The sequence below is a fragment of the Polypterus senegalus genome, chromosome 16 (genome assembly GCF_016835505.1).
Source record: "Polypterus senegalus isolate Bchr_013 chromosome 16, ASM1683550v1, whole genome shotgun sequence".
NCBI lineage: Eukaryota > Metazoa > Chordata > Cladistia > Polypteriformes > Polypteridae > Polypterus > Polypterus senegalus.
The window spans coordinates 95,050,635-95,068,388 of NC_053169.1; the positions used below are offsets into that span (position 1 = coordinate 95,050,635).

At 41.9% G+C, this 17,754-nt stretch overlaps 1 protein-coding gene across 1 annotated transcript in view; it reads right to left on the reverse strand.

The window, feature by feature from the left end:
* The window catches only part of LOC120516501 (epithelial cell-transforming sequence 2 oncogene-like), a 69,902-nt gene that overhangs the window by 2,146 nt on the left and 50,002 nt on the right, over positions 1–17,754 (reverse strand). Inside the window, exons 18-22 of the mRNA XM_039738210.1 lie at positions 9,701–9,774; positions 5,031–5,187; positions 4,121–4,186; positions 2,748–2,836; positions 421–593 (exon numbers count right to left, since the gene is read on the reverse strand). Coding sequence (XP_039594144.1) covers positions 421–593; positions 2,748–2,836; positions 4,121–4,186; positions 5,031–5,187; positions 9,701–9,774 — 559 coding nt within the window. The remainder of the gene's footprint in view (positions 1–420; positions 594–2,747; positions 2,837–4,120; positions 4,187–5,030; positions 5,188–9,700; positions 9,775–17,754) is intronic.

Here is a 17,754-nt window from a genome sequence, read left to right on the forward strand (position 1 = left end):
TTCCTGCCCAGAGTGCACGTCTCCCCGGTGCGCCGCTGGCTGGAAGTCTGCACTACAGCAGTGATGGTCTCTTCTTTTGGAGTTCTTGGTAAACATTACAGAGATTTAGAGAGGATTTCATGTGGAGCCCAAGACTTGAGTTTTATTTGTCTGTCTTGCTAGCCACACTAATCTGTAAAAGGGCTTGGGCAGAGTTGCAGCAGGAATGTGAAGAGGATGGACGGACAATACCTTTCAAGGTGTGTCCCGTCGGCTGTTCCCTGGAGGTAACTGTGTGGAAGAGGTGTGCATTGGGATTTTTCTCAATTGGATAAGCTGGTGTTTAGAAAATGTGCCATTATTTGTAATTCTTCCCCATCTGCTAGGTAAAGTAAAAACCCCTGACTGGCATCAGTTTTGACCCACACCAGTGCCACTTACATTTTGTGTCGGGGATGTCCTCAATGAGAAGTCGATGGAGCACCACTGATGCCAGGAAGTGGCACGTTGTCTTGGAGGCAAACTGGAAAGGCAGGTGAGAAACACTCTGCATGGTCATCACGAGTGCATCATTGAAAAGGAACAGCCGGAGGTCTCGGATGTGCTCGTAGATCCTGACATGAAAGGGACAGAAGAAGTGCAGTCCAGTTCAGTTTTAAGCTGTAAAAACAGTTTGAAATTTGAGTCACACGAGCTGTGACTGTGCGAGCTGGTCTGGCAGTTTGCTTTTATTGTGAATTTGTGTGTATTCACTAAACTGTATTCACTTAGAAACTAAATCTGAAAACTTAACTCTTAGTAAAGATGCTCAGTGGTTGTAGTTGAAATTCACAGAAATGCCCCGTGTCGTCATTTTTGGGATAAACTGACCTAAAGTCATGTGTTACACCACATGTCAGAGCCACCTGTGATGACAGGGCATAGTGGCTGCTGAGGAAGTTTAAGTCCAAGAAATTAGATAAAGTTGTGTGTAAAGAATGTGCAACATGTAAATGTTTACACAGAAATGTGAATGTAGGGTTTCATTTCCATCTTATTTTTGGTGTGGACTTCACAACACAAAGGCTCAGCGTTTTATTCCATGTTTCATGCTTGCTGTAGAAGGCGATTGATGGTTAGACATTTAGAGTTGGGGTTTCAAAGGTGCAGCATTCCTTCTCTTGTTTGCTACTTAAGGGGCCTTCACCCTTTTTCCTCCATTTTTACTTTGGCTTGCATGGTGTGAACGGCGAACACAAAGTGGGTTTTAAAGCAGCGGATTTTGCCTTTTTTGCCATTTCAATACAATACAGTTTATTTTTGTATAGCCCAAAATCACAAAGGAAGTGCCGCAATGGGCTGAAGCTGTGCCTAATTCTGTGCTTGAGCAGTGGAATAAAATAAAAGTTTCTTGTGCAAAAACTGAAGTACTGAATAACAGAACACTCTGCAAACCTGTAAGCACAAAGTTACCAGTAACTAGCAGTGCTCGTGGTGCCCGTTATAAAATGATGGAAATGGTTGTCTTGGTGTCCTCGGTCCAGGATGGACCTGGCACATCTGTCTTGGTGTGCCCACACATGTGAGCGTCTCAGCTTTCTCTCGCCTGATTTCTAAACAGCGCAACTGCCAGTCTGGGAGCACTTCATGAATTCATACGTTCTAATAGTGTGCACACACATTACAACACTCGCTTCCAAAACCTGTCCGTGGTGTGTTTATTTATCATTTATAAAACCAGATTGAGTTGTGGAGTTTGATTCAAAGCCTCGGCCTGCAATTTGTGGAGGAGGCGATATTGGAATCTTTATTTCTATAATGCAGGTTGGGAACAAGAGAGGATGGGATTTAGGGGTTTCAACCGCAAACTGGCTAAACATTTCAATAGTTTGGATTCACATGCCAAATTAAAAATTATTATTTTTATATAGTGCCTTTCCCATGCTCCTGTGGCAGGGTATACAGTATATAGCATTATACAAACCAAATCAAGATTACGACAGTAAATTCAGAGAAAAAAAGCCTAACAGACAACATAGTTATTCTAGCATCTTGACATGGAGGTAAACTGAGAGAAGGGTAGTAAAGTCAAGTAGAGCTAAACGCCTTCCTGAACAGATGAGTGTCGAGTTGTTTTTTAAAAGAATTCATGGAGCCGGCTGACCTGATTCATTTCGGTAGGTCATTGCAGAGTCTGGGCGCTCGCCGTACAGCTGAAGGCCCTGCTGTCACCCATGGAGTGTAGATTAGTGTGGGGCACAACAAGATTGCCAGAATCAGAGGACCTTAGTGGGGGAACAGGCACATAGTGATGGAGAAGGTCACTGATGGAGTTTGGCACGAGGTCGTTTAAGGCTTTGTAGGTTATTAGTAGGATTTTATATTCGATTCTTTAAGACACAGGGAGCCAGTGAAGACGGAGCAGGATGGGTGCGATGTGCTCGCTGCTGCTGGTTCGAGTGAGGACTCTTGTAACGGAGTTTTGAATAAGCTGGAGCTGTGATATAAGATTAGAAGTACTGTATTTAGATAGATAGATAATTAATCCCAAGGGGAAATTCACATACTCCAGCAGCAGAATACTGATAATTAATCCCAAGGGGAAATTCACATACTCCAGCAGCAGAATACTAATACAAACAATATTATTTAAAGAGTGATACAAGTGCTGGTAAAACGGACAATAACTTTATGTAATAAACTACATTATTATTATTATTATTATTATACAGAGTAGCTGTCGTAATGGCAGCTTAAGGGCTCTACCGTTACCTTGGTGACACGTTTACCTGAGAGATGGGCTGATGTCCATATTTGGGCAAATTAGTTGTGAAACATCCTGTGTTTGTATCAGGTATCGGTTTGCTTCCTGGAGGTTCTGTTAAAAAAAAGAAAAAAAATTGAGAGAAGAAGATGGTCAGTAAAATGCTGGATATCATCACCACCACCACCATAGCCATAGCCATACATTACAAATCAGAGGGAGAGTGTCAGTTTGGGGCTCCCTGAAACACCTCCACTAAATATGACCTTCCTGAGAAAAGTAAGGGCTGGCTTCTGGTGTGAAATGTTTTAAAAATAAAATAGAGGAGGGTGGTCTTGGGAGGAAGACACAGACCTGACCAGGTGGCCTCTAGGGAACTACAATCACATTTACATTCGGACTTGGAAAGGCCAATGCCAGGTAAGGCAACATGGGTGAGCCTTCCAGGGAGGCCAAACGCACGTCACCAAAGTCTGACAGGTCGCATTAAGACGACTTTGACAGAAAGCAACTTGGATGATGATGGCTACCAGCAAGGATCCACCACATCAGATCAGTGTTTGATGTATCAGAAAGGATATCATGGCTTTGTTGGGTGGACCTCAAGTAGGGCCTAAAATAACCGATGCTGTAATGCCATTCTTATGTGCAAAGTGAATAATGTCTACAACAGCAGTCAATCAAATGTAGCTTAATGATTACGATTATTTTTATGAAGTTTAAATGAGGATGTACTCTTTTTAAAATGAGAGAAAATGTGTAGTGACACGTCATCAATTCAGAGAGGGTGACGCGTTAATTGTCGGTGTACTGGCACTGAGCCAATGGGAATAACACCAAGCCAAAACAAGATTAGCCTTAAACTTGCGGCTTTGAACGTGGTATTGATCTTATTCTGCTGTTCACTCAGACAGCGTCTACACCAGAGTACCATCTCCTCTTACTATCATACGATGTAGTCTGGTCTTGATCTCCTGGCAGTATGATACACTGAAACTGACCCTTTATGACTACTGGTGCCAGAATTTACAGCACTGTGTTCCTGTCACTGCATTGGAGCGTAGGGGTCCACAGTCAGACCCCAGGCAAGTGCCTCCTGCTCGCTTTGCCAACTCTTCTTCCACCATCAACTACAGCTTTTCCAACAGGGCCAGACATGCTTAGCTGCAGGTGGATTATCTGTTCTGAAATGAGGTGGTACAGCTCATGGTGCTATTATAGTTAATAATAATAATAATAAGTAATAATAAAAAAAAAAAAAAGAGAGAGATCCACCGTACACTGCCAGTCTTCCACAGTCTGTATCCAAAATCCATTACACTAATCATGGCAGAGTGAGCATTTAAGGAGTTATCCTTCAGAACATGGAGTGGTTTAGGAGAAGAGAAAGGCACTTACTGGGCAGCCCTGGATGGCCTGCTGGACGTCACTCAGCTTCGAGTCTCTGTCCACATTCTGTTTGAGCTGGAGGAAAACAAGAACACCATGTTTTATAAAGTTGGGGGCCGTGCTCATACACCCTGGAGAAAACCCTTTAAAAGTTCAACAAGCACACTGGTCCTCTGCCCGCGTGTAATGAGAGAAGCAGGCGAGTGTGACTCATAGTTAACAGGCCGACCAGCCTTTTTACCTTTAAACTGATTCACTTTTAATCTGCGGGTCTGCCAGCCCCATTACCTGCTCTTATTAATTAGAACATCACAACTCCACGTCGTTGCAGTTCTCCTTTGCTTGCTTGTTAATTTAACCTGGTCAGTGGGTTAGGTTCACATTGACGCTTTACAAACATTTACTGGGCAATTCTCATTCATAACAGAACAAGCAAATATATTTTATTTATAACTTTTGAGAGACAAAAAGTATGGCATTCATTTAACAGACACGTAACCCACCTCACCCACTTACTGTGCCTGCCATCAGTTTCAGCAGGGCCTAACACAACTGGCTACTTTCTATACTGTATTGGCAAATTAAAATACTCTTATTTCTTAATTTAATTAAATAAGTCTTGGTTAGCAACAAGGACTGTCCCTGCAGAGCAGGGTGCAAGACAGAAGCCTTACCAGGAGGGGGCACATGCCCAGTAGAGAAGGCTGTGGGTTCAGTGCCTGGAGGTGCACTTATGGAAATTACATTACTGCCTCAAAGCCAGAACGCTGACATCATCAACAATTGCCACATAAATAATAAATTGAATACTTGGCTTGTGTTTTAGAATCTCCCAGCGTGTCATCCACAACTGGCCCTGCCAGGGGACCTCCTTCAAAGGATGGCAGGGTGAATGTCGCCAATTGTCAGAGTAGCTCACCTGCTGAACGAAGTTCCGGTACTGCTTCATTTTCTCAATCGCTGCACTCAGGTCTCCCCGGTCCGGGTGGTCTGCAGCCGTGTGAAGACGAAGGGCGTACAGGAGAGACACATATTCTTCAAAGCGTCTGGAGGGGCACAGCAGGAGCTCCTGCAATCTGCGCGTTTAGACGGTAGTCAGAATTATTTTATTACAAATCTGTTTTTGGAAAAGCAAACTGCACAGACACACACTTTAAACTTAGGCCTGATCATTTCTTGTACATTAGAACTGAAATTGGACAACTAAATAGTGCGCACACGTTATACCGGGGATCTCAAACTGTGGGGAAAAAAGAAAACAAGAATCAAAAATATGAAAAATACATCTATTGAAACTAAAACAAATTAACTTAAACTACATTCTGATACTAGAAAAATAGTAAAGTTACATAGGTATAATAAAATATGCATTGATGATACATCATTAATTAAAAAAGAACAAAATTGGTATTAGTGGGCTCCTTTCAAACAAAAAAAAATGTTTTCGCGCGATTACAACGGTTACGAAAACTCGGGTCACAAATACTTAAAGGTTGAGAAACGCTGCATTATACCAACATTGATAGCCAGGACCTACCCTGGTAACACAGGGCACAAGGCAGGTAGAGCCCTGGCCAGGACGTGCACCCACACTTACATGGACCAGCATGTTCTCAATGTTGAATAAATCCGAATTGCTGGTTTTGGCAGCCGTAAAGTTCAACAAGTGTTAAATACAACACCATGACCACCATATTCTGTAAGCTCATATGCATAAAAATACCATACATATTTTATTTCTACTCATAATTACCATATCACATTGCTCACGGTTTCTTTTTATCGTTTACTCTTTCATTATTGTGTCTGTAAGAACACATTTCTTGACAACGAGAACGATTTGTTGAGTGCAGTTAATGGAGAGCGTCGCCTTGAGGATGTCAGATTACACGACTTCATCACGACATTTCAAATTTCAGAAGTATCGAGATGCTGATGGTCACTGAAGGCCTGCCATGGCAGCACTGGTGTCTGCATGAAGACTTTCTAGACAGGACGAGTTCAGCCTCAATCTCTGTATTTTTCCTCTTTGTAACAGGCTGTTAATGGATCACAAAAGCTCCATATTAGACAAACCCATCTCACATCTGTTTGCACGGTGGTCCAAAGTGTGCTTCTGGGTGAGCATTAATTAGGTGTGTGTGTGTGTGTGGGGCGGCACAGTGGCGCAGTGGTAGCGCTGCTGCCTCGCAGTTAGGAGACCTGGGTTTGCTTCCCAGGTCCTCCCTGCGTGGAGTTTGCATGTTCTCCCCGTGTCTGCGTGGGTTTCCTCCCACAATCCAAAGACATGCAGGTTAGGTGGATTGGCGTTTCTAAATTGGCCCTCGTGTGTGCTTGGTGTGTGGGTGTGTTTGTGTGTGTCCTGCAGTGGGTTGGCACCCTGCTCAGAATTGGTTCCTGCCTTGTGCCCTGTGTTGGCTGGGATTGGCTCCGGCAGACCCCCGTGACCCTGTATTCGGATTCAGCGGGTTAGAAAATGGATGGATGGATGGATGTGTGTGTGTGTGTGTGTGAGTGTGAGAGAGAGAGAGCAGACAAGTCCATGCCAGTCTGATTTTGTGGGGCGAGTCACAGACTGAGGACGGGGTTGTTGGGTATGTCAGACTCCTCTCGAGTATCCCAACTTTCTAAAACTACGTGGATGAAGTCCACAACTAAAAAAAAATCATTGAAAAAGTGGTACAGTGCGATAGGAGTTTTAGATACTTAATGTGCCAAAGTGATATTATAAAAATTAAAACTAAATCTGCTCCATTAGCCGCAGTAATTGGCTGCTAATTAAAGTGGTTGGAGTGAAAACCTGCAGCCAAGGCAGCCTCTCTGAAGGCCTACTTACCGCATTGCAGACATCACTGTACCTTCAGGTGAGGTTTGGGGCTGGAGTTATGGATACTCACAGTGAGCAAGTCTCACCAAACAAAGGAGTAAGAATCTCCTCCAGAAATAACTAACTATATTCCTGACTCCTAGAAATGATAACGGTGAACTCTGACCGCCTTGGACCCTAAATCAAGCTATCCACGATACTGGAGTCACTTTATCCATTACAGAATTGCAGCGAACAATACAGAGACGATGCCACTGCATCAGAGGGCCAACTTAGAGTTACCAATCAACCTGTTAGCGTCTCTTAACCCTGGGACAGAACACAGACTCGTCCCAGAAGGAGCCCAGGACAGGACAGGACAGGACTTGGACGAGGGTTGAAGTGCAGTGCCAGTGCTCCCCATTGTGTCACAGTAACACCCCTAACTTCACACATTTGCCAAGGTTTGTGGGGTCCTGTTCACAGCCGGATGACCTCAATGCAAAATTAAACACACACTAGCAAGTCTCCTCGATTGTGTGAGCACATAAAACATATCGTATCACAGAAAGAAATAAAGGAGAAGTGTCCTTAAAAGACGGACATGGCCCTGTCACTTAAACAAGCCGTAAATGTGTGCACCAAATTGCAATTCTGTTTTCTCACATTTTCCTAAGTGAGTTTGCTTTCACAGCTACTGATCATTTAGTGTTTTTTTAGGGGGAAGTCAAAAAATTGAAAATCTTTCAACAATAAAAAAGTTATTACATGTAACAGAAACATTTAAAAGTAACCTAGAAATACCAAAAAAAAAGAAAGAAAAAAAGTCAGAGTAGGAAAGACACTGCCGAGCGTCCATTGCGTCTCTGATGTAGGATTACAGCCAGCAATGCACGGCCGGATGTTTCAGTCCGGACAGGTCAAGCGGTTTCTTTGTGCACTTTTCTTCTTATTTTTTCTGTTTGACCACAGGAGGACAGAATGTCAGGGCCCGATAAGCCCGATCGCCACGTCCCTTGTATTATTGTGGCTTAGTGACTTCCACATTTCTCCTGATATGAACAGTGACAGTTGCTGTGTAATGAATGGTGCTTAGGGGCGAATGTCTTTCTTGTCCTTGCACTCTATTGCCATCGCATTGCCTATTGACCTCACGGCTGCTTCCACCACAGTGAAGCTTCACGTGACTCGACGGTTCACTCGCACAGTGCTGCTGTATGCATCAGTTTCACTATCTGATGATGGACTCACGGTGGTGTCATCACGATCACTTGATTCATCTTATGTTTCAGTTTCTGCTTGTTCTAAATTTGACTTTACGGCTTCTCATTTACGTGCCATTGTGTTTCGGTGGACAGCTCCACCCCACTCATGAACACTGAGGAGTTACCTTAGAGTGGCAAAATGCATTGCAATTCTCACGATCCACTAGATGGCAGCAGAATAAAGTCCTGAATGTTATTCGGGCTTAACACTAAATTGGAGGATTGCACATCACACTTAGTCAGACTTGGGAATAGCCGTATTTACATAGAATTGTGAGCCACACTTGGGGTTAATGCCAAGGAGGTAAGGCCTAGGGCTGGGCTTGTATTGGAACATCTTACAGGAATGGGCCTTATAGACAGTGCTGTCCACTCTGGGACAAATGAGCTTCACTCACACTAGCAATGTGTTCTGTGCAGGTTTGTCCTCCTGTAACCCCCCAAAGTCGAGTTTGTTTGACTAATGTGATCGCTCTGTGCGGGGCCCACCATAACCCTGGTGTGTGTGTGTGTGTGTGTGTGTGGTCACGGTGAACAGTGTGATCTCTCAACGTGCCTGAGCAGGGAAAGACAGATGTCAATGATGTGGCAAGTCAGATAGTGCAGTTCTCATTTCATTTGATACCACAGGTTTACAGTCTCACCTTTCAGATGAACACGTACTGTAGTTGGCAAAAAAGCTGCATATTCCTCGTTTAACATCATTTGTCTCCACGTATAGCACAATACATCTGGGTAAAGCGTTATTATGCCCCACGCAAATCCAAAAAACACACACAAAATAAGAAAATCATTTTGACATGCATGCTGTCACTCCATGTTCGGCTCTATACGAACTCACACGGTCATGACGAAAGCGGGCCGGGGCCCTGATCATTAAGTGCAGTGTAAGTAACGTGCCTAGTGAGAGTACACATTCAGGTTAGGTGAGAAAATGTAAAGCATTTATTATTAAAAATAAATACAATTGATACACAACTACTACAGGGACATTCACACCCTATGAACACACGAATCACAGGATGCTTTTTAGAACACATCCCAAGGTGGTTCACAACGTATCCTGCACGTAGATCCCTCAGATATTAGGCTTTGTAATTCAAATGATCACAGTGTAAGGTTTTATATCAGTAAAAGGTGGGTTTCTATACAAACTAGAAGGTATGCCTTGGGCTAGGAGAGTCTGATCAGTAAAACCGGACGTCATCAAGGCTTACCTAACCAATTACATCAAAGACTTGCTTCGCAGACCAAATCGGCTGCCTCCTGTTTGATTCGCTTTCACAATTCACAGACGGAATGATGAGTTTGTATTGTAGGAGAAAATTCAAAGTAGCCAAATATTCAGAAGTGATGCGTCTGAGTCCTTACCTGGCAGACATTCTCATCATTGTATCTCAGACTACGGAGAGTGGATGAAAAAGATTTGGGGGCAAAGGGCTCACTTGGGTAAACCCCAGAAGATGGCCTTCAATTAGCACTGGTGATGATAAAAAACGTTGGCCAAAATTCACTCACCTCATCATTTTAGTCCCAACAGTTTTATCATGTCTCTTCAAGAAGGCCCAGAATGCTGGGACGGACTCTCTGCACTGCAAGGTAAGACAATATTTTTTTTTAATTAAAGGAAATCCCCTGGTTATGCACAGCATACACATTAATCTCCACGGCGAGAACCTACCATCCTGCGTCTGTTTTCTTTCACTCACAATTACCCATTGCTGCCTTATCTTAGTTTATGCTGTACATCCAATAAAAATACAGTAGCGTTAACGCATACCGGGCATGATGCTCACATTTACGTCTATAACATCTAGGGAATGCCAGCAAAAGTTGAATGGCATGGGCATGGAGACCCCAGCCTTATGCGACATTGACATCTTTTACTGGTCATGTTAACTACTGCAACAGAACGCCATCTGTAAAAGCTGCCAGAATGAAGGGAAAGATTGAAAGTTCAGGATGTATTAGGGCTGGGGAGGGGGACATAATAAAATACATCAATGCGTGGTTTGTTTCTTATGCCCTCTTCAGTAAATATTCTAACTTCTCCGACAGGACCAGAGTTACAAGAGTAGATTTAATCAACACATCGAGTTTTAGATTTTGAAAGCAGTACAAATACTTGTCTTCTGTGGTATTCTGTTTCATAACAGATGTGCTTTTCTGTTCGTTTGTGTCTAAACTCGCAGTCAAAAGAACAGACTACCACAGCGTAGGGCTACTCTCGCTGTTAAATTACAACAAACAAATCTGGAGTTATAATTGCTCTATTATAATGAAAAAAAACTTCCAAAAAGACTCGTCTCAATGCAGGATTTTAAGTCCTTAGAGACGAGACTTTGGCTATGAGATTTTTTCAAGTCACGCCCTCCTCTTAACCATTTTCAACCACACACACGGTAACCTCACCTGTCATTTGTGTGAATGCTTTTGGCAGACACAGTTCCTGTGCTCTCAGCTCTTGAAAATGTTTGTTTTCCTCACTTTATGTTCCCAATTAAAGAAGACATATTATGTCCAAATCTTATTGAAGAATTTCATCACAAAGAGTTATCAACAGAAAAAAAAAAAAGAAAGAGTGCACGGGCAATCCTATCACCGAGAAACAAAGTCAAACAAATTAACACCTAAAATGTCGATTGGTCACACGCCAGATTGGTTAAATGCGTATCAATAGACTCTGCTGAAACAGTTGGTGGAGATCGTGTGGAAGATGACAACATCAACTTACAATATCGGCTGAAGAATAATTACAACCGTTAACACCGTCCGGTCTTCCACTGCACGACTTACTGTAGAAAGAAGGATGTATGAAAGAAAGGTAATGTAGTCCATCTTCAGAGGATAACATTAGGCACTAAAGGAGATCTCCATTTGCCATTTATATTAAAACATTTACAGTTTCCTGCCAGAATAGCTTTTGCAAAGACTAACAAATCACAGAGATAAACATTCGAAAAAGTCATTTCATTTAATAGATTGAAAGAAACAAAATTCAATCATGGGCAGTTATACGATGTGTTGTCACCATGAAAGTTCAAACACAGAATCAAAATTCTATGCGATATTGATGAATATTTTATTCAAAAAATTGTTTTTAAAGTTTTACAGCAAAAGTGTAAGTTTAAAAACTATTTGCATGTTTATTTCAAAGCCAAACAGAATGAAAATGTATAACGCAACGAATAACTAACACAAAATGAAACAATTTACATTCAAATTATTACGTTTTACTCTTTTTTAATATGGTGTGGTGTATGGCTGGCCGTTTATCCCGGCCAATACCCCCAAGCCACCAGGTGGAGCCCTCCCTGCAGTATGGAGGTTCCCCGAAGACCAGCATGGCATCATGGACATTGCAGTTTTTATACGCAGCCCTGCTGGATGCCATGGGGGCCACTAGGAGACACTGCATTGGGACTGGGGGGATTGGAGAAGACGATTATTTACCCTACGCCCCAGAAGTACGTCCGAGTCACATGGACAAGGGGAATGACGTGCTTCCGGGGTGAAGAAAAGGACTTTTTACCTGACTCGGAAGTGATACAGGATCACATGGACTGGGGATTGGGAACCCTTCCGGGTCAGGGAATATAAAAGGACTCTGGGAACTCCAGACAACGAGCTGAGATAGGTGGAAGGGTGGCAACGCATCTGGGAGTGGAGGACTGATTTATTGTATTGTGATTGTATGAGTATAGTGGAGGAGAGGGTGCTTTGTGCACTGTGGCAATTAAATAAAATTGATTATTGGACTTTTACCTGGTGTCTGGAGTCTTGGACAGGGGTTCAAGGGAGCAATACAGCCCTAACCTGTCACAATGGTTAATTACTTGCTGTAATATAAAATAGTTCTATTATGTACCTGTATATGTAACAATTTCCATGAAAATAAAAATCTGTTTAAATTGTACAACACATCCCCATACGGGAGCAGCAGAACCACAAAGAGGCTAATGCGTAGCGCAGGCCCAGAGGTTGGCGAGCAAAGCGAGGAGGGGGTAAAGCCCCCCTAGCAATAATAATCATCCACCTTAATAAGGACACATGTCTGTGTATTCATGTGTCCACCCACTGACCAGGGTTAGGAAGAAAAACTTTAAAAACAGGCAAAACATGTAGAAGGGTTTTTTATATTATATTAATTTATTTATATATATCTATATATATCTATATCTCTATATCTACAGGGAGTGCAGAATTATTAGGCAAGTTGTATTTTTGAGGATTCATTTTAATATGGAACAAACACAGTGCTATCAGTCAATCCAAAATGTTAATAAACCTGAAACCTGAATGTTTCACAACGGAAATGTGAGTGTGAACATCATCAGGGGAATACATATGTGCACAATTATTAGGCAACTATTAGTGTGCAGATTTATTATGCAACTAAAGGAAAAATGAAAATTTTCCCATCTCACTTGTTTATTTTCATCTGTTATAGTGAGAATAATAAACAAACACCTCAAAATTTACAAATAAACATCTCTGACATTTCAAAAAAATCAATCAATCAATCAATGACCAATATAGCCACCCTTCTTTCCAATAACAGTCATAAGCCTTTCCATTCATGGAGTCTGTCAGTTTCTTGATCTGTTGACGATCAGCTTTTGTGGAGCAGTGACTACAGCCTCCCAGACACTCTTCAGAGAGGTGTATTGTTTTTCTCCCCCGTAAATCTAGCGTTTAAGAAGTGCCCACAAGTTCTCGATAGGGTTTAGGTCAGATGAGGAAGGGGCCATGTCATTATTCCTTCATCTTTAAGGCCTTTACTGGCTGGCCACGCAGTGAGAACTTCGATGCAAGTGATGGAGCATTGGCCTGCATAAAAATCATGGTCTTTTCCTGTATCACTGTTTGAAGAAAGTGTCTTGAAAAACTGGCAGTAGGTTTGGGAGTTGATTTTGAGTTCATCTTCAATGCAAAAGGTCCAACTAGCTCATCTTTAAAAATACCAGCTCATACCAGTACCCCACCTCCACGTTGGAGTGGAGCTCTGTGCCCATTACTGATCCACAGGTCCATCCATCTGGTCCATCAAGAGTCACTCTCATCTCATCGGTCCATAAAACCTTTGAAAAAATCTGTCTTCAGATATTTCTTGGCCCAGTTTTGACGTTTCAACTTATGTTCCTTGTTCAGTGGTGGTTGGGTTTCAGCCCTCCTTACCTTGGCCATGTCTTTGAGCACTGAACACCTTGTACTTCTGGGCACTCCAGGTAGGTTGCAGCTCTGGAATATGAAAGTACTGGAGGATAATGGGTTCCTGGTAGCTTCACGTTTGATTCTTCTCAAATCTTTGGCAGCTAATTTGCATCTTTTGTTCTCAACACGTTTCTTGCGACCCTGTTGACTATTTGCAACAAAATGTTTGATGGTTCTGTGATCACACACCAATATCTTAGCAATTCCAAAAGTGCTGCATCCCTCTGAAAGACTTTTTACAATTTTGACTTTTCAGAGTCAGTTAAATCTCTTTTTGGCCCATTTTGCCCGAGGAAAACTAGCTGCCTAATAATTGTGCACACCTTGATATAGGGTGTTGATCTCCTTAGGCCACACCCTCCCTCATTACACAAATACACATCACCTGACGTGCTTAAATCCAATAAGCATTCAAGTTAATACAGCTTGGAGTTGGAATATACGCATTAAAAATGATGATATGGTCAAAATACTCACTTGCCTAATAATTGTGCACACAGTCTATCTATCTTATATATATATATATCTCCAGCAGACCCCTATGTTAGGATATAGCAGGTTGGACAATGGATGTTATGCCGCAACAATATGTTTCCAAAGTTCAAACAAACCTTTTTCTGTAGATATTTAACTAAAGAAGGCAAACTCCAAAGTTAGTGTTTGCCCAAGTATTTACACTTGTGATTCATTTGTGTAAACCTGGAGCGTCCAAAGCACAGATGACACAAAGGTGACAGTCCTAATTAAACATAATGAGGTACTTACTTGTGAGTCTTTTCTCTCTCTGGATAGAAAAAGGTCCTTTGTAAGGATCATAGTCTTTGTTGAAAAATCACTGCAAAAATGAAGATAAAGGAGCATTCTGCTACCGTAAGAAACCAAGTCACTGAAATGCACAAGGCAGAAAATGGCTATAAAAAAAATCGAGTTTGAATTTCCTGTTGCGCATCGTTGGATCCCTCATCAGAAAGTGGAAGGTTCAGCACAGTAGCCAGACTCTTACCAGAACAGGCCGTCCCTCACAACTAAACATCAGAGCACGTCGACTGCCCAAAAAAAGACATAAATCATTTGCAACGAGTGCAGAATGCAGCTGCTAGAATCCTAACTAGGAAAAGAAAATCCAAGCACATTTCTCCTGTTTTGATGTCGCTACACTGGTTACCTGTGTCTTTCAGAATTGACTTTAAGGCTTTATAAACCATAAGCAGAATTTTAAATAATCTGCCCCATCTTATATATCGGAATGTCTGACACTTTATATTCCAAATCGTAACCTCAGATCCTCAAATGAGTGTCTCCTTAGAATTACAAGAACAAAACTTAAAAGAAGTGGTGAGGCGGGCGGCCTTCTGCTGCTATGCACCTAAAATCTGGAATAGCATGCCAATAGGAATTTGCCAGGCCGATACAGTAGAGCACTTTAACACACTGCTGAAAACACATTACTGTAACATGGCCTTTTTATAACTTCAATTTAACTTAATCCTGATACTCTGTATGTTCAATTCATCATAATAACTATTCTTGGTGGCTCTAAAATCCGTACTGACCCCAACTCTCTCTTCTGTTTCTTTTTCCGGTTTCTCTGTGGTGGCGGCCTGCGCCACCTCCACCTACTCAAAGCATCATGATGCCCCAGCATTGATGGACTAAAAGCCAGAAGTCCACGTGTTCATCATCATCATCAAATCCTTCCATGAAAACCATAAATACAAAGAGGACTGTTTCATTTATGTTAGGTAGATTGCCCAGAGGGGACTGGGCGGTCTCATGGTCTGGAATCCCTGCAGATTTTATTTATTTTTTTCTCCGGCCGTCTGGAGTTTTTTTTTTTGTTTTTTCTGTCCCCCCTGGCCATTTGACCTTACCCTTATTCTATGTTAATTAATGTTGACTTATTTTATTTTCTTACTGTGTCTCTTATTTTTCTATTCATTATGTAAAGCACTTTGAGCTACACTTTTTTGTATGAAAATGTGCTATATAAATAAATGTTGTTGTTGTTGACTAAAGATCCAACCGTCACTCTCGGACATCTGCAGTGCTCTTTGGCTGTGGACCCAAGCACCTTCACTCCAGTTGCAGTTTCAGAAGTTCCCTTTTTTGGAGGGTAGCGAGAAAGAAGCCACTCCTTAAAAAGGTCCACATAAAAGCACAAATGGCAGTTGCTACAAGGCACGAGAAAGACCCAGTTAAGATGTGGGAGGTTTTATGGTCAGATGAGATGAAAATAGAACTTCAAAAAGAGGTATGTGTGGCATAAAACTAACACTTCTGTGCCCCAAGAACCACCATACCTACTGTGAAACACGGTGGTGGCAGCATCATGCTAGGAGGATGCTGTTCATGCGCTGGTACTGGTGTATCTGGTCAGAGATAAAGGGACGATGGATGGACGGACACAACATTGCAGGAGAACTTGTTCCAATCTGCTAAGAACCTACGGTTTAGGAGAAGATTCATCTTCCAACATGACAAGATTTGCATTGAGTGTGATGAGGATGGACAGGATTAGAAAGGAGGACATTAGAGGGTCGGCTCAGGTTGGATGGTTGGGAGACAAAGTCAGAGAGGCGAGATGGCGTTGGTTTGGACGTGTGCAGAGGAGAGATGAGGGGTATATTGGAAGAAGGATGCTAAGGATAGAGCTGCTAGTGAAGGGGAGAAGAGGAAGGCCTAAGAGAAGGTTTATGGATGTGGTGAGAGAAGACATGCAGGTGATGGGGGTAACAGAGCAAGATGCAGAGGACAGAAAGATATGGAAGAAGATGATCCGCTGTGGCGACCCCTAATGGGAGTAGCCAAAAAAGGAAGAAGAATGACCCTAAGTGACACTGGATTGGCTCAAAAACAGAAAGGCAAATGTTTTGGAATGACCAAGTCAAAGCCCTTGTCTTAACCCTATTAAGAATATGTGGCACTGCTGTCCCGAGGCACCATATCCCACCAACTTTAGAAGTTCTGTATACAATTCTGCTAAGAACGGGAAAGAATCACCCCTGAACAAATGTGCAAATCTGGGACATATTTACCCAAAAAGAACAAGGGCTGTTACTGCAACCAAAGGGTGCTCGACAAAGTATGAATGTGTACGCCTTGAATACTTACTTACCTGAAGAAAAACTCCAAAGTTAACGTCTGCGTAACTACAGAAAATGGTTGATTTTAACTTTGGAAATGATTGTTACAGCATAAGGGTTTACATTAAAAATACTACAACAACATTTATTTCTATAGCACATTTTCATACAAACAGTAGCTCAAAGTGCTTTACATATTAAAGAATAGAAACTTACTACATGGATAAATGTGTACAAATCTTTACTCATGCACAAAATTATGATGACTTCCAAGAGGACTGAATATTTTTGCATGCCACTGTACATACATACACATATATACGCATAGGCTCCTTTATAATGCTTCACCCTTTTCTGGGCAATAATGCCATACCTCACCACGCCTTTGGTGGTGTATTTGAGTCAGATGGCAGGTCGACCCTAAAGCACCCTCATACTCCTTACCTAATATCAACACAATGGCAGAGAGAAACAGACAAGGTGGACCTAACTCTTAAATTAATATTCTAAAACGACAAACATAAATATCAGACGACTGGCTCCATAAATGCACCACCCCAACAAAGGGCAGGCAGCTGTTTTGAATATACATGGAATCAGAAAATGAATCATTAAAAAAACTAAAATAAAGATCAAAACCTGTAAGACAAGATTAAGTAACACAGCGTAGGACACGAGACAAATATAAGAAAAGAGTCATAACGAGAATTTAAGAGGCCGAAAATAGCTAATACAGCCAAAGCGTTAGATGTAAATCTTAGTCGAGAGGCAGAGTTAAAAAGCAGAGATTCTTTCATATGCTCAAACGAAAACACTCGGCGTGAGGTTGTATTCACAATCTTGGACACTGAACGCTCCATATTTCCGGGTTATGAGATGGCACACTGGAGATTTCACATGGTGTGACTTTTGGGAAATATCATCTGGAAAGTCGTGAACAAATCTCGAAGTACTGTACAGGTGCTCAAGATAGCGGTGCCTATAACAAAAATGAGGTGGCACCACAGCAGAATGTTTCAACTTTATAACTTGCGTTACATTTTTTTTTTTTTTTTAATCTGACAGCCAGATTCTGTAATCTCTAAAGCAGTTTCTCTTTGGCCTTTAAAAATGTAAACTGCAACAAAATAAATAAACAAAAACATGAGATCAAAGATATGTACCCTTTACATTTTCAAGCTTTATACCATCTGACCGCGTACTGCAGGCGCTGGGTGTCAGTCACATGGTGTAACAAACAAACCCCAAACGGCACAAAACTCTTCAGTTTCCTAC